Here is a 25,000-nt window from a genome sequence, read left to right as displayed (position 1 = left end):
TCGGTACCTCGTACTCCAGAAGCACCCACCATAGGACTCCCCAAGGGACACGGTCGAAACACCTTCTTCAAGTTCACAAAACACATGTAGAATGGTTGGGTGAACTCCCATGCACGCTCGAGGACTATGCAAAGGTGGTAGAGCTGGTCCACTGTTCCGTGGCCGAGACAAAAACCACACTGCTCCTCCTGAATCTGTGAATCGACTTCCCGACGGACCCTCCTCTCCAGCACCCCTGAATAGACTTTACCAGGGAAGCTGAGATTATCCCTCTATAGTTGGAACACACCCTTCCAGGCCCCCTTCCTATAAAGGGGGACCACCACCCCAGTCTCACAATCTACAATGTTGTAGAGGCGTGTCAAGCACGACAGCCCCACAACATCCAGAGCCTTTAGGAACTCCAGTCGGATCTCATCCACCCCCGGTGCCTTGCCACCAAGGAGCTTCCAACCAACTTCAAGCCCTGAGATAGAGAGCCCACCGTCGGAGGCCCGAGATTCTGCTTTCTCAAAGGAAGGCGTGTCAGTGGAATTGAGGTCTGAGCTTAACTCTAATTGTTCCTGAACAGGTACGTTCGTAACTTAAGGTTCCACTTAAACTCCGAATGAGATAAATGTAAAGTGAACTACTGACCTCAGCACACTGGTTAGTCATCTGCTGGATCTGTTTATTCAGAGAGGCAACAGCTCTAAGATGTTGGTGAAACGGGCCATACCACTCAGAAAAGTCCTCGGACACCGCCAAATTCTGTAATAAACAGATGGAAGGAATCCAATCACAAGGGGTTAGTCTATCTCCTCTTAAGAAAAGTAAATCCAAAGGTCTAGAGCAGTGGTGTCCAAACTCGGTCCTCGGGGGCCGGTAGTCCCGCAGGTTTTGGAGGTTTCCCTGCTCCAACGCACCTGTTTCAATCAACAGGATTGTTATCAGGCTTAGTAGAGCTTGCTGATGAGCTTCAGCTGTGTTGGAGGAGAGAAATATCCAAAACCTGCGGGACTACCGGCCCCCGAGGACCGAGTTTGGACACCACTGGTCTAGAGGCACCAAATTTTATGCACTACTATATAGCTAACCAGCTACAATATATCATTCTATGGGCACAACCCAACAGATATACTAACTGTTGGCTGGAACTAGAACAGAAGGATTGTAATAACCTCAGACTTTTAGATTTACTCTTTATTACAACATCAATTAAGCGACATAATTGTTTTAAAAACCCAATGATTTCCGCCACCATGACTGCCTGGTGGAAGGCACTAGAAATTACAAAAGCCCAATTGGAGCCCTGCAGGCTTTCTCCCATATGGCATAACCCCGACTTTTAACTTAACAACCAATCGTTTTATTTAATGTGTGTCTATTCTCAGATAATATGTTTATATCATATACATCCTTGATCCAAAAATACAAACTAAAAAACACAATTTTTTTTAACAATATCTGCAAGTTAAAAGTATGATAAAGAAACAAATTCCAGCACTTCGGGGTACGCTCCAACCGCCTGTTTTAGCTAAAGATATTACCAAGCTTTTTCCGACAACAAAAAACTCTCTAAAATATATTAGTTAGTTACTTTCGTAGACTGGTAAAATGTGTTTACCCATCTCGAAATGGGAGACAGACTTGTCTATAGCTGCGGAATCTGACTTTTGGATTCAAGTTTATGAAGACAATGACAAAACACAAATTTACAACTTATCCAGCCAAGGAGCGGCTGGGGCTGGGTTGTGGTAGGTGGGTCTTTTGGGGGGGCAGTGGCTGTGGGCCGGTGGGGTGCCTGGCGGGCCTGCCATGTCCCGTTCTGCTGCGTGGGGTTTGGGGCACGGGCCGTGTTGGGGTGGCTCCTGGCTCCTGGGTTTGCAGGGGCCACCGGCCGGACGGTGGCCCCTGCAGGGCTTGGGGGTTGTGCCTGGGCGCTGCCGTGGCGAAGGGGGGCCCTGGGGGGTTGTGCTTGCTCTGTCCTGGCTGGGGTCGACGGCTCCCCTCTCTGGTGGAGGTTTTCATGCATGCCAGATCCAACACACCAGCATCTACCGAAATTCAAAAACAATCTGCTTCTTCCTCTGGTCGTTGAATCGATGGAGGCTGATGTCTGTGGATCTCACTCTGCTTCATCTATCCTTCCTTCCTTTCCTCAGTCTCTCCTTTGGTCTCTTGAGGCCTCCCTAATTTGTTGGAATTTAGATGTTTCTGGGGTTGATGAAAGATTCTGGTTGGTAACCAGGTGGGTTGTCGTGATGTCTGGTCGGTGCTGGATTTCACATTCCTTTCTTTTCTTTTCTTTGATCTCAAAGCGCTCCCGTCAACTCCTCAACTTTGGCCGGGTTACAGCAGGTGGAGATAAAGGGGAGCTTTAACCCATTGAACAGAGAGTCGGCGAGGTAAGCGACATCTGACAAAGCCCATTTTTTAGCGTGTCTGACCAGATTTCATCGGATTCCAGGTGTTGGGAATTTGTAGCCTACTTCAGTAGTAAAATACAAATTATAAAGCCAGCTTTTAACCCCTTACAATTAGTAACTTGTAATCATGGGGGTGGGGGCGGGGGCGGCTTGGTTGGTGGGCGGGTGGTGGTGGGGGTGCCGGGGTGGGGGGTGCTGGGGTGGGGAGGGTGTCTGGGGATTTGGGGGCCTGGGGGGGGTCGTGGGGGGAGCGGGGGTTGTGGGCCGGTGGGGTGCCTGGTGGGCCTGCAGTGCCCCGTCCTGCTGCGTTGGGTTGGGGGCGCGGGCCGTGTTGGGGTGGGGGGCGCTCCTGCTCCGGGGTTTGCTCTCCGGCCGGTGGCCCCTGCGGGGCCCGGGGGTCGTCCTTTGGCGCGGCCGCGGCCTGGGGGGCCCTGAGGTGTTGCGCTTGTTCTGTCCTGGCGGGGGTCGACGGCTCCCCTCTTTGGTGGAGATTTTCATGCATGCTAGATCCACCACACCAGCATCTATCGAGACTCAGACACAATTTGTTTCTCCCTCAGGTCATTGATTCGGTGGAGGCTGGTGTCTGTGGATCTCACTCTGCTTTGTCTGTCCTTTCTACCTTTCCTCAGTTTCTCCTTTGGGCCCTTGAGATTTCCCTGATTTGTTGGAGTTTAGATGTCTCTGGGGTTGGTGAAGGTTAGTGGCCCGGTGGGTGGTGTCTGGTCGGTGCTGGGCTTCGCTTTTCTTTCTTTTCTTTGGTCCCTCTTCGGGTCTCCTGGCGGCCCCACGACTCTGGCTGGATTTTGAAGTGTTCGGTTTAGGTGAACGGTATGGGAATTCTTTTTTTTTTTTTTCTTTCTCACGCACGCACGCACGCATACACACACGCACAAACACACATACAAAAAAAAAAAAAAGGGAGAACAATGATGATGACATGTCAAATGATCAATACTGAGATCTCCCAAAAAAAAAAAAAAAAAAAGTAACTTGTAATCACGCTGAAACTTTATTTTTAAGTGATGAATGGTACTTCATTTATACAGCGCTTTTCCACCTTTCAAAGCCCTCAAAGCGCTTTACATTCAACTCCTCATTGACCAACTGATGACGCAGCATCAGAAGCAACTGGGGGTTCAGTATCTTGCTCAAGGATACTTCGACGTGGTCAAAATAGCATGGATTATAGAAGTGGTGTAGTCCATCGTATATTATGGGGAGATATTTATCTAAAAAAATATATATATAAATAAATTTGTGATTGTCACGTTTTGAGATCCACAAACATTTCTGCGATTTTCAGGTCTTTTTAAATTTTGTGTGTGCATTTTCCATGACTTTTGCTTGCGAGTTGTCGAAAGTGCGTTTGTGGATTGTCGCGCACGCGCTATAATTTTGAGACAAACATCACACTGTTTCAAGATATCATATATTAGATAACAGCATGATATATGATGTACTTAAACAAGAGAACTTCAAACATTTTACAACTTGACTTGAATACATGCATAAATTACATCCTTAATGATGTTTACAGGAGGGAACTTATGTTTTTTTATTTTATTTAAGAATTATTACTGTAATTCAACAAAAGATGTCTCTGCCAAATTTAATATTGGGGTCTGAGTAACTGAGCGATAAAAGAAGACGGGTCTTCAAAGCAGCTCATAATGTCCACTTGTGAAGGGAAAATAACCATGGTTTGATATGTCCTCATGTAACATCTTATATAAGGATATGTTGTTGTCCTGAACTGTTGTACGAATCCAGGTGCCCAACAATTTGTGAATAAAGGGCGGAATCAACCTGGGAACTCTTCCTTGTTTATACTTTAGTCCTCCCTGTTTCGGAAACATGTTTTCGAGGGTGCCTGGGAGTGAATGCCTTGTTTATACTTTAGTCCTCCCTGTTTCGGAAACATGTTTTCGAGGGTGCCTGGGAGTGAATGCCTTGTTTGTACTACAGTCCTCCCTGCTTCGGAAACATGTTTTCGAGGGTGCCTGGGAGAGGGCTTGGCCAGCCCGGTTTCTCACGCTCACAACTTTTTGTTAACGAATAAAAGACTGAGTGGCACACAGTGTGGGTAGAGTCAGCTGTGGGATACGTACGATTGCCCAGCCGTTTTGCAGCTCGTTCTATCCGGACCGTCGGCTCTCCGGTCTAGTGTCAAGGTAAGCGCTGATGATGATATTATGCTGCTTAGCGTTGAAGTGTGTTGATTGCTGTTTGCAGGGAATAAAAGGCACATTTGTTCTAGCACAGTATATTAGTCTCTGTGTATTCATTGTTACCGCTGATCACTCACAATCCTGCATAAAAATATAAAAGTAAAGTAGTGTTTTCCATAAAACAATGTGTTAAAAAATAGTGACCCCCGCCGCCACAAACCCCCACCCCCACCCTATCTATTCTAAAACCTATGATCTGTATATGTTTAATCTGTACGTATACGTACAGTTAATACAGTAGTCTGTTCGCAAGATGGGAGGAGTAAGAAAGAAAGAAAGCCCTGAGGATTCAACGGCTTGCACGGGCATCAGTGCTAAGAAGAAAATTTAATAGTAGAAGAGACTTTCAAGTGAAGGCAAAACTAGCTCAAGGGAAACAAACTAAGGTCGCATTTTGTTTCTCAACTTATGTAAAATAAAGACATAACGGCAGGTCAGATAAAGACTCGATTTCAGTTTTTCAAGTTCCAATTTTAAACGAGAAACGGGTTGTTCTAGTTCAATGCAGACAGCAACAAACACTGTGGACGGCAGAGGAATGGGCCTTAGACACATGAATATCTGAGGACTTGTGTGACTCAATCTCAAAACGGCGTAATGTTTGTTTAAAAAATAAATGCGCATGCACGACGATCCACAAACGCACTTTGACAAATCCCAAGCAAAAGTCATGGAAAATGCACACACACAATTAAAAAGAAGTGAAAATTGCGGATATATTTGTGGATCTGAAAACACGTAAGCGCGAAAATGTTTGTGGATCTGAAAAACACGTGAAAATCTCGGATGTATTTGTGAATCTCAAAAACATGTGAAAATCATGAATTTATTTATGTGAATATTTTTTAGACAAATCGCTCCCCATTGTATACATGGGTATACAGCGTATGTCCACTTCTTTTTTTGGTCAGTTTTGCGTCGGTCTACCGACTTCTAAATCCTAAATTTCTCAATTCCTTGATATGCACCATTCAGTCAAAACACAACCTCCGCTGTCTCTAACTGGCTGGCCTATTATTCACTGCCCTATTGGTTAATTAATGGTATGAGGACTGATGCGCCAATCAGAGAATCAGTAGGGCGGGTCATGCAGAGGACTTTATTTCAAACACGTAAGGTGCCAATGCCAGTCCAGTTGATTGACAGTTCACTCCATCTCCTGCGCGATGATCGGAAATGTGAGCAAGGCAGAAATAAATGTCTCTCCAGTGTGAGCATAGCCTACTACAGTCCTGCTCATCATTATTGGCACCCATGAAGGTAAAGTACATAATGTGGAATATTTTCAGAAAATAATGAGTTAACTAAAACATTTTTTTTTATAGAAAACTTGCGTTATATCTGAAAGACCAAATGATTACAAAACAATTTAAAACAAACAATGGGCGTAAAAAATAGAAAACTTAAAACTTCCTCTGTCACTGGTATTGGAAACACATTGTGACTCACCTTTGGTAAATCACAAATGAGAATTCCATATTCTAAATTGTCTGTGCCCTTCTTCTTTTCCTTTTGGCTTTTCCCTTCAAGGGTCGCCACAGCGAATCAGTTGCCTCCATCTAACCCTGTCCTCTGCATCCTCTGCTCTCACACCAATTACCTTCATGTCCTCTTTAACTACATCCCTAAACCTCCTATTTGGTCTTACTCTAGACGTCCTGCTTGGCATTTGGAAACTCAGCATCCTTTTGCCAATATACTCACTATCTCTCCTCTGGACATGTCCAAACGATCTCGCCTCTATGACTTTATCTACAAGGCCTCTAACATGTGCTGTCCCTCTAATTTACTCATTCCTGCTTCTATCCATCCTGGTCACTCCCAAAGAGAATCTAAGCAGCTGAATCTCTGCCACCTCCAGCTCTGCCTCCTGTATTTTCTTTAGTGGCACTGCCTCCAAACAAAACAACATTGCTGGTCTCACCAACATTTTATAAACCTTTCCTTTCATTTGAGCTGAACCTCTTCTATCACACATCACACCTGACACTTTTCTCCATCCGTTCCAGCCTGCCTGCACACACTTCTTCACTTCTTTTCCACACTATCCATTGCTCTGGACTGTTGACCCTAAATACTTAAACTCCTCCACCTTCTTGATCTCTTCTTCCTGTAACCTCACTCTTCCACTTAGGTCCCTCCCATTCACACAAAGATATTCTGTCTTGCTACGGCTAACCTTCATTCCCCACCTGTTCCCTGCTCTCACTACAGATCACAATGTCATCAGCAAACGTCATAGTCCATGGATATTCCTGTCTAACCTTGTCTGTCATCCTGTCCATTAATTGTCATAATTTGTCTGTGCCCAATTGACATGAATTAACCAATGACTGATGACTTTGATGTTTTAAAAAGCCACCTGTCATCTCCTTTTTCTTTGTAACAATTATCAAAACGTGTCTGTGGACATCAGAAGTGCTATAATTCGCAAAAACAAGACCGCCAAAGTGTATAGAGCCATTTCTAAAGATTTTGGTAGTGTATAGAGCCATTTATAAAGATTTTGGTAGACCTGTTTCAGCAGTGCGTAATTTTATTAAGAAGTTTGACGAGCATGGAACTGTCAAGAACCTCCATGTACATGGGGGGACGAGAGAAATTTATGACAGAAGTCTTTTGACGGTTGGTGCGAATGGTGGAAAAAACACCACGTTAAACATCCAAAGACCTGAAAGCCAACCTGGAACAGTCTGGAATAATGGTTTCAAGAAGTACTATATGCCACACACTGAACCAAAAATAGGGGTTCATGGGCGAAGACCATTTCTGAGACAGACATAAAAAAGAATGGCTAACCTTTGCCAAGGAGTACCTGGACAAACCACAATTATTTTGGGAAAATGTTCTGTGGACTGATGAAACAAAAATAGAGCTTTTCGTCAATGCACTGCAACAGTTTCATTACAGACAGCGCAATGAAGCTCCCAAGGAAAAGAACACCCTCCTTTACAGTTAAGCATGGTCGAGGACCAATCATTCTGGGGGGCTGCTTTGCTGCATCTGGTACTGGAGGCTTTGATCATATAACAGAATCATGAAATCAGAGAATTATCAAGACCTTCTAGGGAGACATTGTCCTACCAAGTGTTAACTTGGTTTGAGTCAAAGGTCATGGGTCCTCCAGCAAGACAAAGACCCAAAGCACATACATCTAAAAGCACACAGGAATGGTTAAAAAGGAAAAAATGCTATTTTAAAATGGCCAACAATGACTCCTGATTTCAATCCGACTGAACATTTTTTATATAAGCTGAAATGTCCCATTGGGAATAGAAACCTGCAAACATTCAAGAGCTTGAACAATTTGCAATGGAAGAGTAGGGGGAAATACCAGCGGAGAAGTGCAAGAAGCTTAGTGGTGGCTATAAGAAGCGTCATCACTGCCAAAGTGTGTGCAACCAAATATATGAGAGGGGTACCATTATTGCTTTTTGTGTTGTGTTTTCTATTTCTTCTTTGGAATTACATTATGCAAGTTGAAAAACAATTTCCTTGGTGGAAATACTTTGGACATCTAATTAAAAGGTCCTGATGATATAAATTTGGTATATTTCCATTTATTTCTGAAGATATTGTAGAGATCATGCAACAAATGAATGGGGTGCCAGTAAACAGTGAGCAGGACTGTATATTCAATGAAAACATCATTCACAGGTAAGTTTTAAAGTTGTTTCCAAATTAATCATTGTTTTAAACTACTGCTAATGTGACTGGACAGAGGAGGATTTTGTCACTAATACATTGTAGTTTGTAGTAAATTTTATTCCACAGAGGACCTAATGCATACATAATTATTGATGGCTGTAATGGGTGGATTATGCAGGAGCCTACCTGAATGATTGTTTTTTCGTTCTATGTCTGAGTGTGCCCACTGCACAGTCAAATACGTTCAAGGCTGCACACTTTTGCTGCCCAGTTGGCAGCTAGGGACACAAACCCAAGTGCAATTAATGTCACTTAACCATTGTCAAATGCGGTTTTGCGCTATTGTTGTTTTTTTGTAGTTTTTTTAAAAAGTTTTGTGACCCCTGTTCTTTGGGTGTTCCGATTTAGAATTGATAATGAAACAATTTCCTTTTCTCATGTACAGCGACTGTTTTTTGTATATGTAAACACCTTTAGTACAGCTATTTTTTGTTTTCAACTCTGTATGGTTGTGTTACCGAAGTATAGATTTCACCACCTACATGAGGGGGCAATGGGTTTGGCTGTGCTTCCCATCACTTCTGCAATGATGAATCAAAATTATGATTACATTTTTTGACCAATGGATACACTAAAGATCATAAGCTACAATGTGAGGAGTCTTCACAGCCCAATTAAAAGGAAGAACACCAGAAGTTAAAAACATGGGCGGATAAAGTATATTCTTCCCATCATTCGGGGAGAAAGAAAGGTGTTGCCATACTTATTCACAGGCAAATTAATTTCATGAAAACTTCACTACATAAGGATACAGAGGGGAGATATATATTAGTCGATGGAGTGATAGATGGCGTAGATGTGTCTCTAGTAAATGCAATCGCGCCAAACGAAGATGAGCCAGGTTTCATTAAGACATTGTTTGGTGTTGTATTGAAGCATAGCACCGGACTGCTTCTGATGGGTAGGGACTTTAATTGTGTTATGTCCCAGTTAATGGAAACATCCGTCTTCCAAAACCCCCCAATCCAAAATGGGTAAGATGCTTAAAAGCCAAACCACAGAAGCAGGCTTTATAGATGTATGGAGAAATAAGAATACAAGAAAAGGGGACTTTACTTTTTACTCGAATAGGCACTCATCCTTCTCCAGAATAAATATTTTTTTCATCCTGCAGGAAGAGTTATATAGGGTAACAGGCATAGAGATAATGCCTATTGCCATTTCGGATCACTCACCTCTCTTATTACAATGGGATATAGGGCATAGAACAACAACTAAACAATGGAGGCTAAATGCAGCTCTTCTTAACGATAAAGACTTTATTTCATTTTAAAAGAGTTGAAGATATATTTGGACTTTAATGATACACCAGAGACCAACCCTCTGATGTTATGGGATTGAGCGTATTTGAGAGGCCGAATTATTTTGGTCGCATCGGCAAAGAAAAAAGCGAGGGGGGCAACACAAAGAGAATTAGAAGACAAAATAAAAAGGTTAGAGCATGAACATAAACACTCCACGAACATCAATGTCACAAACTACCTAAGTGCAGCCCATAGGCAACTTAATAGCCTCCTATCTGACAAGATTGAAGGGAGTCTAAGATTCACAAAACAAAAATACAATGAAGATGGAAATAAGGCAAGCAAATTATTAGCATTTAGGCTGAGAAAGCAACGATCTACGAATGTTGTACAAGATAAATTCTCAAACCAACATAGCTACAAAACCAAATGAAATAGCAGGGGCTTTTGCAGAATTCGATGAATCACTATACAATAACACAGATACAAGCAACAATGATGAAGACATTTCAGATTACCTAAGACATGTAAAATTAAATAAACTAACAAAATCAATGGCGGAGGAATTAGATAAACTAATTGAGGAATCCAAAATTAAGCAGGTGATTTCCGCACTTAGAAACACCAAGAGTCCGGGCACGGATGGAATTATCAATGAATTCTATAAAACCTTTAAAGATCAATTAGCACCTCTGCTACTGAGAGCATACAGATATGCCCAAGAGTCTAAGACTATGGCGCCATCTTGGAATGAGACAACCATCATAGTAATTCACAAGGAAGGTAAAGACCCCACTAAATGCCAATCTTACAGGCCAATATCGTTATTGAATGGCGATATCCGTATACTAACAGCAATACTTGCCAGATGTGTCAATAGGACAATAACCCAAATCCTACACCCTGATCAGACGGGGTTTATCACAGGAAGGTAATATGAGACAGTATAAGACAACTGCTAAACATAATGACTTGATTGAATGATTCGGTTCGTATTGGTTGTAATGGAACTGCCAATATTTTCCATTTTTCATTATTTGGTCATTGTATAAAGATATGAAAACTATGCATGACTGTACATGTAAACAAAAGGAAATATATGTTGTTAATAATAATTGTTAAAACCAAATAAAATCAAGTTTAAAAAAAATGTTGTAGATCTTGCTTAAACATATAACCGGCCGGGGCTGCTTTGTTAAAAATTAGTAAGGGGCGCTAGTGAGTCATTTTTGTAAAAATCGTACAATACACGATAAAATATTGCTTATTTTGCCAGGCCAGTTGGGTGTGCCAAGTTTCACGAGTTTCTGTGCATGTTTAGGCCCTAAAAATCTGGGTTGTTTTCTTGGCGAACAGCGTGTAGCCCCGCCCACTGTGATTCACGAAAAGTGTTGTAACATCATGAAGGCCAAAACAGTCTTCTGAGCAAATATGAGGTAGATCTGGTTAACCTGGTTGGAGAACAACATCGAAGAAAAAAAAAAACATGTATTTCATTTGGCCAGTAGAGGGCGTTATGACTATGATGAAATATAAGTTCGGAGATGTTTTCAGGACTGGACTCAAATCAAATGTGTGAAATTTGGAGAAGATATGATCATCTGGGTTAAGTTAAAGCAGCTTTTATTGTCACGGTGAATCATCAGACTTTGCAGCACCGTCATAGCCACGCCCTTTTCCCGAAAAGCCACAATTTTTGGATCCCTTTCACGGGCTTGGTGCAGTAGATGAAAATGTAAAAAAAAATGTCTAACTGACTAAATAACATCCATGAGAAGTTTGGGATTTTTTGGAGCATGTACAGGGGGGACCTTGCAGCGGTTGCTGCTCGGGCCCTAATAATTCAAACGAAAAACAATAGGGACCTTGCAGCGGTCGCTGCTCGGGCCCTATTAATAATACAAACGAAAAACAATAGGGATTTGCAGTGGTCGCTGCTTGGGCCCTAATAATAATAATGGTAATAATAATATTACGGACAAAAACAATGGGGACCTCGCAGCGGTCACTGCTCGGGCCATAGTAATTAATAGTCAGGACAAAAACAATAGGGACCTCGCAGCTTACGCTACTCGGGCCTAATTATCGCAACACCATGCACAGATAAGTCATGTATATGCACATCAGAAAATAATGTGAAGTCAGGGATTAATTCCCATGCGATTGTGTCTGCTACCAATAAAACCTAAGTAGGACTTTAACCCACACCAAATGTATGTGCAAATTTAAATCAAGTTAATTTTATTTGTATAGCCCTTATTAATAAAGAAGAGCCTCAAAGGGCTTCACAGGCCCATAATTTACCAAAATTGGTGAAAACCTGGTAAGGGTAAAATCCCATTTCAGGGGATAAATAAGAAACTTTGAGAAAGGGCCGCAGATGACTGTTTGACCCATTAAGGTATAAAGCACTTGACAAAACATGCCTTTAGAATCACCCCCGAAAACCTGTTTTCTTGGAAATTCAACAATATTGTAATGCCTACTCAATAATTGATAGTTCAGCTCCTGAAGCAGATAGAAACATAATTCCAAAAACATTTCAGAGCTTACACCTGTGACGTTCACACAAACCTAAGATTATTATTATAAACCTTCAATATAATATATTTTTTGAAATCAACAAAAAACTGTCGCATCTGCGGGTATAATTACCTTCAACACTGGAGCGCAGTTGTAATAACCTCAGGGGATTGAGTGGTAATTATTCGTCGTCCATACGGTTACAAAGCCGTCGAACATTTTCAACATCCTCATTGTCTACAAACATATTTCTTGTTATTTTAGTGGCTAAGAGACCGAGAATTCTTCAAAACAAAACTCAATTATGTGTCCGCTTTCCCGGGTTTAAAGGTAGAAGAGCGCAAGAGTGCTTTCGGCTCTAATGGGAGAAACACGGTAATGCGCTCCCGGCTATAATGGGTTAAACATGTGTAAAAACTCATTCAACTTTGCACACATATCAGTCCAGCAAAAGTGCCATATGTTAGAGGTTTGTGCCATTTTCAAAAATTCCAATTCAAATTTGCCAGGCTACCATACGCTAGTACTTCGTGGCCAGGGTTTCAAGGGCCCTTTATAGTTGCTCGCAGCTCTAGTTTGTATTCCTATTACGGTAGATTGTGTTTTCTATATAAACTGTGTTTTAGGTATGCAAGATAAATTTGTCATTTATTCATTACAATTTTAAGGAAAATTACAACTGTGTATCTGATATACACTGTATCGTTACCGGAATATAAATTAAAACTATATTTTAATTTTGCATTTGTCCATATCTACATGAGTACCATAAATACAAATATTTAGTGTTTTCTGGGAAGATGAAGGATACAGTTACCCACCTTCTCAGCATACTCAGAGGCAATCAGTTTGATCTCTTGAGACTGTTGTCCCACAATAAATCCCACCGCACTTGCTGTCAGTTGGCCCTGAAAGATATATGCTTGTCACAAACCCATATTCAAAACAATATGATTCTAACGTGCACAAAATTGTTATAAATGCAGGGGTTCCTTGGATTATGCACTCCGTTCCCACGGCAGCAACCCGCATTTGTTATGTAAATCGGAACACTCTAATAATAACAGAGGCTAATGCAGATGTCATTATAAACGTCATCATTACAGTAAATATTAAACACTTCTGAGTAGAGCCCGACTGATTAATCGGCCGCCGATTATAATCAACCGATTATTGCCCTTTAAACAATCGGCCAATTGGGACAAATGCCCAATATAGTATAATCATTAAAAAAAAACGTAGTATCCGACGCTGTGAAAGTACCCTGTATGCACCATTTTGCTTGCGTAGCATTAGCAACAAGCGTGTACCGTACGTTATTCTGTTAGTCTTAAGCATCTTTTAAGCTGTTTAATGACACCTTAGTTGCAGTTAATTAGAACAAACCACACAACACTAAGAATTACATTTACTGTATATTTAAATACAAAATATGTTTTCTAAAACATCGCTAGCCTAGCGCCAATGCTAAAAGAGAAGGGAGGATCCCTTTTTCTCCCCCTTTCGGACAATTATATACAACAGATTTCGCCGAACACATCAACAACATACGAAAGAAGGGCTGACGGGTTGAACTCATGGCTTATTGATCCCCATCCCCAGAATTTCATTAGACACATCAATCATAATTTGTACATTAATTTTGACAGTCGCTGGGGCACTTATCAATCAATCCTAAAACATGTGTCTGCACACGTGAATGTGTATGTTACGCGTCGTGGCTCGTTTGTGGCCACTTATGTTCAGAGATTGCCTTGGGATTAATTGATCACCTATTGCCCTAATGAAAAAATGTAATGTTTAATATGTGTATAAATACAGCTGCTCTGTTTCGGCCATATTCTTTCAGCTTTAATTTTTATTTTGGCTGAATAACAAAAATGGCATAAACAGCCATTTTTGGCCGAACATTTTCGGTGGCCGAATATTTCGTGCATCCTCTTGAGGAGTTGGAAAGAGCAGTGAAAGAGGGGAATACCATATTTCAGGTTGGAAAGGAGATAAAAATCTGCTGGATGGCCCAAAAAAAAATAAAAAAATATATAAATATATATATATATATATATAAAATAAAAAAAATATATATATAGGGAGAAGAAAAAAGTAGGCTCAGGCTTACCCTCTCAAGTGCTAAATCTGGTTGTTCTGCTCACTTATATGTATTGTTATGTATCTTCAGAAATTATTTTTCCTTTGCCAAAATCCACAAAAAGAAAGTACAATTGTAAAAAAGAAAAGAGAAAAAAGAGAAAGCACTACTTACTCCGCTCTCCCCAATGCATCAGGTTATTTATTTATTTTATTTAGAGTTCTAAAGGAAAACACAAATTTTGTCCTACCTCTTTATTGGCCATGGCAGCCATGGTGTTCATCAGGCTTTTAATCCGGCCCTAAAGAGAGAAAAGAAAGAAGTGTAACTCATGGTCAAGTCTAGGGCTTGAAAGCAAAAACAATAATAATAATAATAATTTTTCTTTTCGGCTTCTTTTCATGGGTCGCCACAGCGAATCAGTGGCCTCCATCTAACCCTATCCTCTGCTGTCACACCAGCTACCTTCATGTCTTCTTTAACTACATCCATAAACCTCCTCTTTGGTCTTCCTCTAGACCTTCTGCTTGGCATTTGGAAAGTCAGTATCCTTCTGCCAATATACTCACTATCTCTCCTCTGGACATATCCAAACCATCTCAGTCTGGCCTCTCTGACTATCTCGAAAGCCTCTAACATGTGCTGTCCTTCTGATGTACTCATTCCTGATTCTATCCATCCTGGTAACTCCCAAAGAGAAACTCAGCATCTTCATCTCCACCTCCAGCTCTGTCACCTGTCTTTTTCTCAGTAGCACTGTCTACTGACCAAACATCATCACTGGTCTCACCAAAGTTTTATAAACCTTTCCTTTCATTTTAGCTGGAAATCTTCTATCACACCAGACACTTTCCTCCACCCGTTCCAGCCTGCCTGCACACGCTTCAGCACTTCTTTTCCACACTCTCCATTGCTCTGGACTGTTGACCCTAAATACTTAAACTCCTCCGTCTTCTTGGTCTCTTCTCCCTGTAACCTCACTCTTTCACTTGTGTCCCTCCCATTCACACACAGATATTCCGTCTTGCTAAGGCTAACCTTCATTCCCCTCTTTTCCAGGGTAAACCTCCATGCCTCTAGCTTCTCCTCCACCTGTTCCCTGCTCTCACTACAGATCACAATGTCATCTGCAAACATCATAGTCATGGAGATTCTTGTCTAACCTTATCTGTCATCCTGTCCATTACCATAGCAAACAAGAAGGGGCTCAGAGCTGATCCCAGATGTAGTCCCACCTCCACTTTGAACTCCTCAGTCAAACCTAACCACTGTCTTACAGTCCTCATACATGTCCTGCACCACTTGAACATACTTCTCTGCTACTCCAGACCTCCTCATACAAAACCACAGTTCCTCTCTAGGCACCCTGTCGTAAGCTTGCTCCAGATCTACAAAGACACAATGCAGCTTTTTCTGACCTTCTCTGTACTTCTCTATCAACATCCTCAAAGCAAATACTGCATCTGTGGTACTCTTTTTTTTGGCATGAAACCATACTGCTGCTCACAAATGTTCACCGCTGCCCTCAGTCTAGCTTCAACAACTCTTTCTCATAGCTTCATTATGTGGCTCATTAGCTTTATTCCTCTGTAGTTGCCACAACTCTGTACGTCTCCCTTGTTCTTAAAAATGGGCACCAGCACACTTCTCCATTCCTCAGGCATCTTTTCACTATCTTAGATCCTGTTGAACAACCCAGTCAGATTAATAATAATAATAACAATGTTGCTAGAGCATACAGAAAGCTTTGATGCAGCCTCTGAACTGCAGAGAACGGGTGAAACATTGGTAGTAAAGACAAAAACTGCCAGCAGAGTATATGAACTCAAACAGGGCCATGTTGCAAACGCGCTGATTTCCCCACAGTTCTAAACAGATTTGTAAATAATGATGAAACTTAGCTATATTCTAATGCTAATTGCTGCAAAACAGAAACAGATAGAAATACAGGTAGTCCTCTAGTTACGAACATCCGAGTTACGAACATTCGCAGATATGAACAAAGGCTGACTGATGTCTATAAAAGCTGTATTTTGCGTGCAAGTTATTATTTAAGAGCGTGCCCCATCATACATTATGGTACAGTATTGTACTGTAGTGCCCCTCTCTGCCACAACCCCGCCGAGCAGCACCGCACCTTTTGCATATTTCAATTATATGGAGGATATTCATGAAAAGCAGCCCTCAGTCTTTTTTTATCGGCGTAGTAGCAAAACGTACAATAAATCTTCAGCTTCAAAATCAATTGAACCTGACTTGGCGGTCGCCATCTTGACTAGTCATACGAGTCAATGACAGTCATCTGTACTTCATGCACAGTCGGAAAACATACTTTCCTGAGATCGTTACACCTAATACGTAATGCCTTCCACTTCAGCAGCCTCAAATGAAGTGAAGTCAATAATTCCTCCACCATCTATGTAAAGTAAGCATATTTATTTTGTTTTTTATTGCATTGCATTGTGTAAGGATTTAATGTACTGTAAGGAAAAGTGGTTCAGATAATGGATGATGGATGATGTAATATAATGTATGCTTTTTTAATTTAATTTATGTATTGTATAGAAAACATATATAAGGTATATAGTGTGGTGATTATTTGGGTTGTCGTAATGGCTTATGAGAAATTTAGACGGTACTGAGGGGAGATGTAATTTCCTCAGCAACCTCTGGGGCTCCACGTTGACTTTGCTTGTTTGTCGGAGCAAAATAAACGATACAAATCCTATTATCAAGTATTCATAATCTAAGGTGGCTACTTTAGTTAATCATGGAGTTCTTTGCTTTCATAAAATAATTACTTATCCACTCAGTAAACACAAATGATTCGGGAGAAATTGACTTTCTGGACAACACATTTATTTAGTCACAGCCTAACCTATTAATGAAATTGAATAAAAATGTGAATCAAAGATAAAAAGAAAACTTGCAACTTAGCTAAGATTTAAAAAAAAAAAAGGTCAATGAAAAAGGTAGATGCGGGATAAAGATGGAAACGTTTGACCTGTCAATTCTTTTATGTTTGAATAAAAGCGTTACACCAGTAATATATGGTTGCAATGCAGGCGCAATTTACGGACTGGTTCAGTCGCACGGGAGAAAGAGAGAGAGAGAGAGAGAGAGAGAGAGACTTGAGCGTCGATCCACGGTTGAATGCTGGAATGCTGGACCAGGTCTCCGGTTGGTGGCGTGGAGGCCGCGGCAGGTCCTTGGCTGGCGTACGTCCAGCTGGAATGCTGCACCAGGTCTCCGGTTGGTGGTAAGGTGCACGCGCGACGTGGACGCCGCGGCCAGTCCTTGGCTGACGCCGCGGCCAGTCCTTGGCTGACGCCGCGGCCAGTCCTTGGCTGACGCCGCGGCCAGTCCTTGGCTGACGCCGCGGCCAGTCCTTGGCTGACGCCGCGGCCAGTCCTTGGCTGACGCCGCGGCCAGTCCTTGGCTGACGCCGCGGCCAGTCCTTGGCTGACGCCGCGGCCAGTCCTTGGCTGACGCCGCGGCCAGTCCTTGGCTGACGCCGCGGCCAGTCCTTGGCTGACGCCGCGGCCAGTCCTTGGCTGACGCCGCGGCCAGTCCTTGGCTGACGCCGCGGCCAGTCCTTGGCTGACGCCGCGGCCAGTCCTTGGCTGACGCCGCGGCCAGTCCTTGGCTGACGCCGCGGCCAGTCCTTGGCTGACGCCGCGGCCAGTCCTTGGCTGACGCCGCGGCCAGTCCTTGGCTGACGCCGCGGCCAGTCCTTGGCTGACGCCGCGGCCAGTCCTTGGCTGACGCCGCGGCCAGTCCTTGGCTGACGCCGCGGCCAGTCCTTGGCTGACGCCGCGGCCAGTCCTTGGCTGACGCCGCGGCCAGTCCTTGGCTGACGCCGCGGCCAGTCCTTGGCTGACGCCGCGGCCAGTCCTTGGCTGACGCCGCGGCCAGCTGGAATGCTGCCCGGGAGTCTCTGACTGCTGGTCGGTGATGCACGCGCGGCGTGGAGGTCGCGGCAGGTCCTTGTGTGGGCGCTGCGGGGCGCCTCGGACTCACGGCTGGAACAGACACGCACGCCTTGGGGGATGCGCAGGATGTTTGAGAGTCCTTGCTTGATGCGTGCGTTGTGGCTCAAAGGAAGAAGCCGCGTGGTCACCCTCAGCGACCACGTTTCTCGTGATGATCAGGAAAAGTTCATGGGGCCAGAAGTGAGGTGGAGAGAGGGTGGAAGAGTTGCAAGAACGGGAGAGTCCTTGAGCAGTTCATAGGGCAAAGGAGAGGGGAAGAGAGTTGCAGGAAAAGAGGAAGAAGTTCCTTCGCGCGCTAGCTTTTAAAACTGTCACCAGGGGGCTGGGTCATAGTCCCATGGGGCCGGGCCGTAGTCTCGCCCCTTCCGCGCGACTTGAAGCAGACTTGGTCGACTGAGACCAAGGTTTTGGGATAGTATTTGATAATTTTTTACCAGAATTGACAAGCCAGATGCTTCATTTATCATTCTGAACACATTTCAAACATTACCGCGATCATAAAGTTATTCCGCTAAGCTTACAAATTAGCTAAACCTAGGTGGCTACAGAAATTACACACATCATTCATTTGAGATAGACATACAGGTTGCGTACAAAGATAAACAACAGCAGTTCTTGATGTCAGTCAAGTGCATAGAGTCCGTGTATGTCCCGAATTATGTAGACTTCAGATTAATTAGGAGCGGCAGGATTCTTGAGGATAACCGATAGTGACCGCTGGAGGGCAATGGTGTACCATATAACTTCCCAGGGGCATTGATTCCAAAAAACACATGGCTAATTCCTGTGGATAGACCAGACCAGACCATAAAAGATGGTCTGGGGACTGCTAATCAGACAGGATTTCAGGTCTGTCGGAGCTGTGATATGCGTTTCCTGGGGGTTATAAGACGAAATCCAGTCCCTGCTGGAGGAAAACTCAAAGAGTCCTTTTGAACTGAAGACACGCACACACACACATTCCTCAGGGGGAAATGTTTAAAAAAGGCACATATGATGGAAAAATTGAGGGTGACGGGCAATATTCGTTACATAGTTTAACTATTATTTATTAAATTTTTTTAAATTGATAAAATTTAATTTTGAAACAAAAATTTATGTGATTCATTTACAAACAAATTTGACTTACAAACAACCTCTCTGAAACCCATTGTGTTCGTAAGTTAAGGACTACCTGTATACTTTTTTTCCTGATTAAAAAAGAGACTCTAATCTTTCTTTTCCATGTTTTTTTTATAGCAATAGAAGACAATATTCTGTGGGCCTTGCAAAATCAGTCAAAATCCCGTAAAACAGACGGTAGCGAAGGGGTTTGCTTCAGTGAAAATGGCTGGGAGTAAATGAGTTAGCAGTGATTCTTAAACATTGGGCCGGGGCCCAACCTTTAGCCATGAGTGCCATCTAGTGGGCTGCAAAGTAATGTATATGTAATTTAGTTTTGTAACTGTGGGCCGCAGGCAGCTTTCAATTGAGACTATGTACACATGTAGGATGTATTTTCTCTCTCCCCAAGTAAAAAAATAAATAAGTTTGTCCACTCTGCCTCGTTTGTTTAAAAAAACACATCCACATAAACGCACAATAAACCAAAGAAGTATGTTTTTAAGCTCATTTAGATGCATGTCAAGCTTCTAGGCGGCAGTATAATTAGCCAAATGCTGCTCAACTTTGACGTCACTTCCATCATACGTCACACAAGCACAGAATGTCAGCCCACACAAGACATTTTTATAAAATAAAAAAATACATGTTAAACAATCAACTATTAAGTGCAATTAAGTGCACGAGCAAGTTTGCACATGCACATAATTGAGAAAATTAACTTCAACAGCTGCTGCTGCACAGCCCTGCAAGCAACAGTGGTTAACTGCCTATTTACAAATTAATGTGCAATATTGATTCTGACGCCTGCGTAGCGATACATGTATTGTTAAGAGGCCCGCAACGATATATTGCCGTATTGATTTTTTGAGCGCACCTCTAAGTTTTACCATAAATGTTGTCAACAAAAGTATATCGGCATAATAATTTAATCTGTGTGTTTGCTTTTTTTTCTCACCCTTTCACATGGTCACAAAGTGAATAACCATTAATACTGTCTGCCACTGGTAATGAACTCTTCTTGTAAGTTGCTTAAATGAGCCAATTTGAAGTTAATTGCCTTCAATTAACTTTTTTCTTCTTCTTCTGCGAGTGCACTCGCAATCTTGCACAAAGGAGGAAGTAAGGAGAGAAGTGGGGGATGGTGATAAGGGGAAATGCTTATTGTCCTGAAAATAAATAAATACATAAATAAATAAGTGTACATGTGTGGGTGCAAGCATGGACAATATGAGTAACCTTGGGTCGGTTCTCACCAGTGATGGGACACTGTGACTTACTAAGAAGAACTCAAACAAGAAGAATGTCATAATTTATTTATTTAAACTTACCATGGTACACTTTACGTTTCTTAAAAGTACCAAATATTCTATATTTTGTTTAAAAATGAAATAGAATGTGTTGAATGAAAAAAGGCAATTTTTATTTACCCAAATATTTTTAAAAAGGACATTTTAGAGCTGCAATTTTATACCGTGATACCTTAACACCGCAATATTTTTGCTCACAGTTATCCATCCATCCATTTTCTTAACCGCTTATTCCTCACAAGGGTCGAGGGGGTGCTGAAGCCTATCCCAGCTGGCTTTGGGCAGTACACCCTGAACTGCTTGCCAGCTAATCGCAGGCTCACGGTTATCATACCATCAAAATGTAATATCGGCCCATGCTTAGTTGGATCACATTGACAGGGTTTGTGTTTTGTGCAAACTTTATTTTTTTCAAATGTCTTTTATGAACTTTTTCAAAACAACAATGACAAATATGGCACAGAATCATGTACAAATCTAATTCCCCAAAAGTTGGGACACTATACAAATTGTGAAAAAAAACTGAATGTAATTATGTGGAAGTGCCACCTTTCAATATTTTGTTCAGAATAGAACATAGATGACAGGTCAAAAGTTTAAACTGAGAAAATTTACAATTTTAAGGGAAAAATATGTTGATTGTAAATTTCATGGTGCCAACAAATCTCAAAAAAGTTGGGACAGGTAGCAATAAGAAGCTGTAAAAGTCAATTGCACTTATAAAAATAAAAAAAACAGCTGGAAGACCAGTTACCACTAATGAGTGTGGTAAAGTGGAAACTTGTCTTCGTCTTCTTTCACTTATAGAGCACATTTGGCGCATCATAAAGGGGAAAGTGCAACAAAGAAAGCCCAAGACAGTTGAACAGTTGGAGAGACGCGTGTTAGACAAGAATGGGACAGCATTCCTATTTCTAAACTTGAGACACTTGTCTCCTCGATCCCCAGACATTTGCAGACTGTTGTAAGGAGAAGAGCGGATGCCTCACAGTGGTGAAAACGGCCTTGTCCCAACTTTTTTGTTAAAACCATGGAATTTAACATTAACATAGTTTTCCCTTAAAATGATACATTTTCTCAGTTTAAACTTTTGACCTGTTTCTCTATGTTCTATTCTGAATAAAATATTAAAATTTGGCACTTCCACATAATTGCATTCGGTTTTTATTCACAATTTGTATAGTGTCCCTACTCTTTGGGAATTGGGTTTGTATTATTAACTCTTTGACTTCCAAAAACGTTTAATAACGCTTAGTAAAATCCAAATGAGAGCTGCCAAAAATGTTAAAAGACGTTAACTATGTTATTTTTGGGGGGGGGGGTGGAGGAAAGCCTTGGCCAGCTGTGCTGAAAGTATTAAGCAGATCGAGTTAGTATAATGACTATTTTTGGGCACTAGATGGCAGCGATGACTCTTTTTGGACAAGATCGGGTAGGCGTCAGTAGAAGACGTGAGGCGGAGCTAGAGTGTTGAGGAGAGAATGGCTGAGGAAGCGAAAATGGCGACCGGTTGCAATCAGGTCACGCCTGAACATTTTTTTCAAAGACGAAAAGCATCGACCAATGCTAAAGAGCACATTGATGACGACGATGATGATGATGGTGACCCGAGGTTGACGCCGAAGTTGGAAGCGTTGATGCGGCGGCTATGATCACGTCGTAAAGCCTCACTGGCTAGCGATGCTAACGCCGGAAAACGCGGAGCACAACCGAGCACTTCTGCTCATGCGGACGTTCAATCGGACGATGAAGAGTACCCCGAGTCTAATGTATATTTATCGGAGGAGTGGGTACAGTCTGATCACGGAGAAGACACTGGTTCTGGACTATGATGCCACAATGAATGGAGTGGATAAGATGGATCAGAACATCTCTTACCACCCGGTATACGAACTGAAGGGCATGAGGAAGCCAGACGTAACACCAGGTCACCGTATCATGATCCTGAGAGTAGACTTGATGGCAACATGGCCAAACAGTATATACCTGCTACTCCCCGGAAAAAAAGGCCGGCAAGAAAGTGTAGGGTCTGCACGCGAAGGGGCAATCGCAGTGAAACTAATCTGTTGTGCAAATCCTGCTGCGTCCCCTTCCACGCAGGGGAGTGTTACACAAAAAGAAAAACTGTAGTAAATAGTACCACAGTTGCACACATTTGTAAATAGTTTGCCAAATTGTTTTGTCAAATTGTTACACTGTTGAATGTAAATAAACATATTTTGCTATCAAAAAACACTTTTTCATTGTTGGTGGTAGTGTTTTACATAAGTAAAGCACTGTTTAGGTGTTTGTGGCATCATTCATGGAAAAAAAAGGTGTCAAATTCACTAGAGTGCACAAAAAGCTTGATTTCTCCGTATTTTGGTCCAAAACAGAGCATTTGGGTGAAACTAACCATTTTCTATTGTTGATTACTGAAAAACGGAATAAGGTCGAAACAAACTTTTTTTTTTCTGATGAAAGATGAGAGTTCAATCTTTCATTTGGTAGTATATGTGTTTCCATGGTCCAAACACAACATTTTCTGTGGACCTTGAAAGATCAGTCAAAATGCTTAAATCAGCTGGCACCCACAGCATCCCTTTTCTGAAAACGGTTGGCAGTCAGAGTTAACAGTTTTCGACCAACACAAACAAAATCCCCAATCCCCAGACAGCAAACACACACACACACACACACACACACACACACACACACACACACACACACACACACACGAGAAAGGCAAAAAAACTACATATAATAACACATATGTACTTGGATACAAAATATATACATATTTGTGCAAGCAGAGGTAGAACGTAGACTATGTTGTTTTTGTGTCACGAAAACATAGTCCAAAAATAACCTATAGCCATAGAATATAACATCCAAACATTTCAAAAGAAAAAGAAAAGCAAATAAATAAGTAAATTTGGGAAAATGTTCTACTCAAAGACAATAGTAGTTGGTTTCTCAAAGAAAGTCAAAAAGCATTATATCCCTTATCCAGTGCGCATGAGTAGGGGGAACCAGGTCCCTTCCATCGCAACAAAATAGCTCAATTAAGGTCGAAAATTAGAGCAGTTTTTGTGAAATACACGTCAGGTCCAGGTCTGGGGCAATTCCAAAGATAGCAGGCAGGGGATTCGGCTCAATAACACAGAGTAGGACCTCTGATAAAGTGCGGAAGATGAATTTCCAAAAAGTATCAAGCGAGGGACACAACCAAAACATATGGATTAGGCAAGCTGATTCACCCGACATCTGTCACATGTGGGGTCCACATTAGGATAGATACGTGCCAATTTGGCCTTAGAAAAATTAACTCGGTGGACAACTTTAAATTGTACAAGTACATGGCGAGCGCACATAGAGGATGAGTGCACATTATTCAGAACGGAATCCCACATCTCATCAGAAAGTGTGAACTGCAAATCCTGCTTCCAGACAGCTTTAATAGCAGCCAGAGATGGACAATGTAATTTGCATATTAAATTAAAAAGTTTAGACAACACACCATTGCTAGTAGGATCCACAGATAAGAAAGCATCAAGGGAGACTTACGGGGAAAATGTGATGTCATAGTTTGCATATAATGCCTAACCTGCAGAAACCCCCCAAAAAAATTTGTTGGCGTACATCAAAATTTTTCTCTTAACTCAGAAAACTAAAAAAAAGTCTTGTTTGAGTACAAATCTGCAAAGCTTCTCACACCTCTCTCATGCCAGACACGAAAACCAGCTGATGAAGCGAATAAATGATTAGCTGCAATAGGAATCAAGAGTGAGAAAGCCAGGAGACCAAGCAGTCTTCCTGAATTGCGACCAAATTTTTAAAGATTGTTTTACAACCGGGCCGCCGAATGGAACCGAACATGTGATTGGAAGGGGAGAACCTAACAGAGTAGGTACAGAAGTTCCAGCACTGCCAGCATGAGCTTCCATAGCTACCCATACTGGAGGCGAAGACTCCAAATGAAAATGCCGCCAATAAAGCAGACCCCGGATGTTAGCAGCCCAATAATAATTCAGAAAGTTTGGCAAAGCCAATCCACCCGACTGCCTTGGTCGTTGAAGATAAATCCTTCTTAATCTAGGTTGTTTGCCACTACAAATAAAGGACACAATTAATGAGTCCAGAGATTTGAAATGCAAACTATTTTTGAATCAGAATCATCTTTATTAGCCAAGAACGTAAAAATACGAGGAATATTTGTTATGACGTTATGATGTTATACATTCAATCTCTAATTTGTGACTTTTTCTGGGGACCAAAATCACCGGTGCTGCCTCTGAATACATTTTAGATGCAAATGCTTGCTTACCTCCTCCGCCGCCCACTGAACTTCCTCATCCGACACTTGTGTCACAGAGTCCTTCATTGTCAAAGTCATTTTATCACCGGACTAAAGA

General features: G+C 42.0%; 1 protein-coding gene across 2 annotated transcripts in view; it reads right to left on the bottom strand.

Moving 5' to 3' along the window:
• Positions 1-25,000, bottom strand: part of ccdc93 (CCC complex scaffolding subunit CCDC93) — a 108,941-nt gene that overhangs the window by 42,579 nt on the left and 41,362 nt on the right. The window contains exons 9-12 of one of the 2 annotated variants that reach the window (XM_077580426.1): positions 24,913-24,993; positions 14,454-14,504; positions 12,936-13,022; positions 637-750 (exon numbers count right to left, since the gene is read on the bottom strand). In XM_077580426.1, the coding sequence (XP_077436552.1) occupies positions 637-750; positions 12,936-13,022; positions 14,454-14,504; positions 24,913-24,993 (333 nt within the window). The remainder of the gene's footprint in view (positions 1-636; positions 751-12,935; positions 13,023-14,453; positions 14,505-24,912; positions 24,994-25,000) is intronic. The other variant, XM_077580427.1, reaches the window with a different exon arrangement.

The sequence above is a fragment of the Vanacampus margaritifer genome, chromosome 11 (assembly GCF_051991255.1).
Source record: "Vanacampus margaritifer isolate UIUO_Vmar chromosome 11, RoL_Vmar_1.0, whole genome shotgun sequence".
NCBI classification, from domain to species: domain Eukaryota; kingdom Metazoa; phylum Chordata; class Actinopteri; order Syngnathiformes; family Syngnathidae; genus Vanacampus; species Vanacampus margaritifer.
This window is presented reverse-complemented; position numbering and strand designations above follow the sequence as displayed.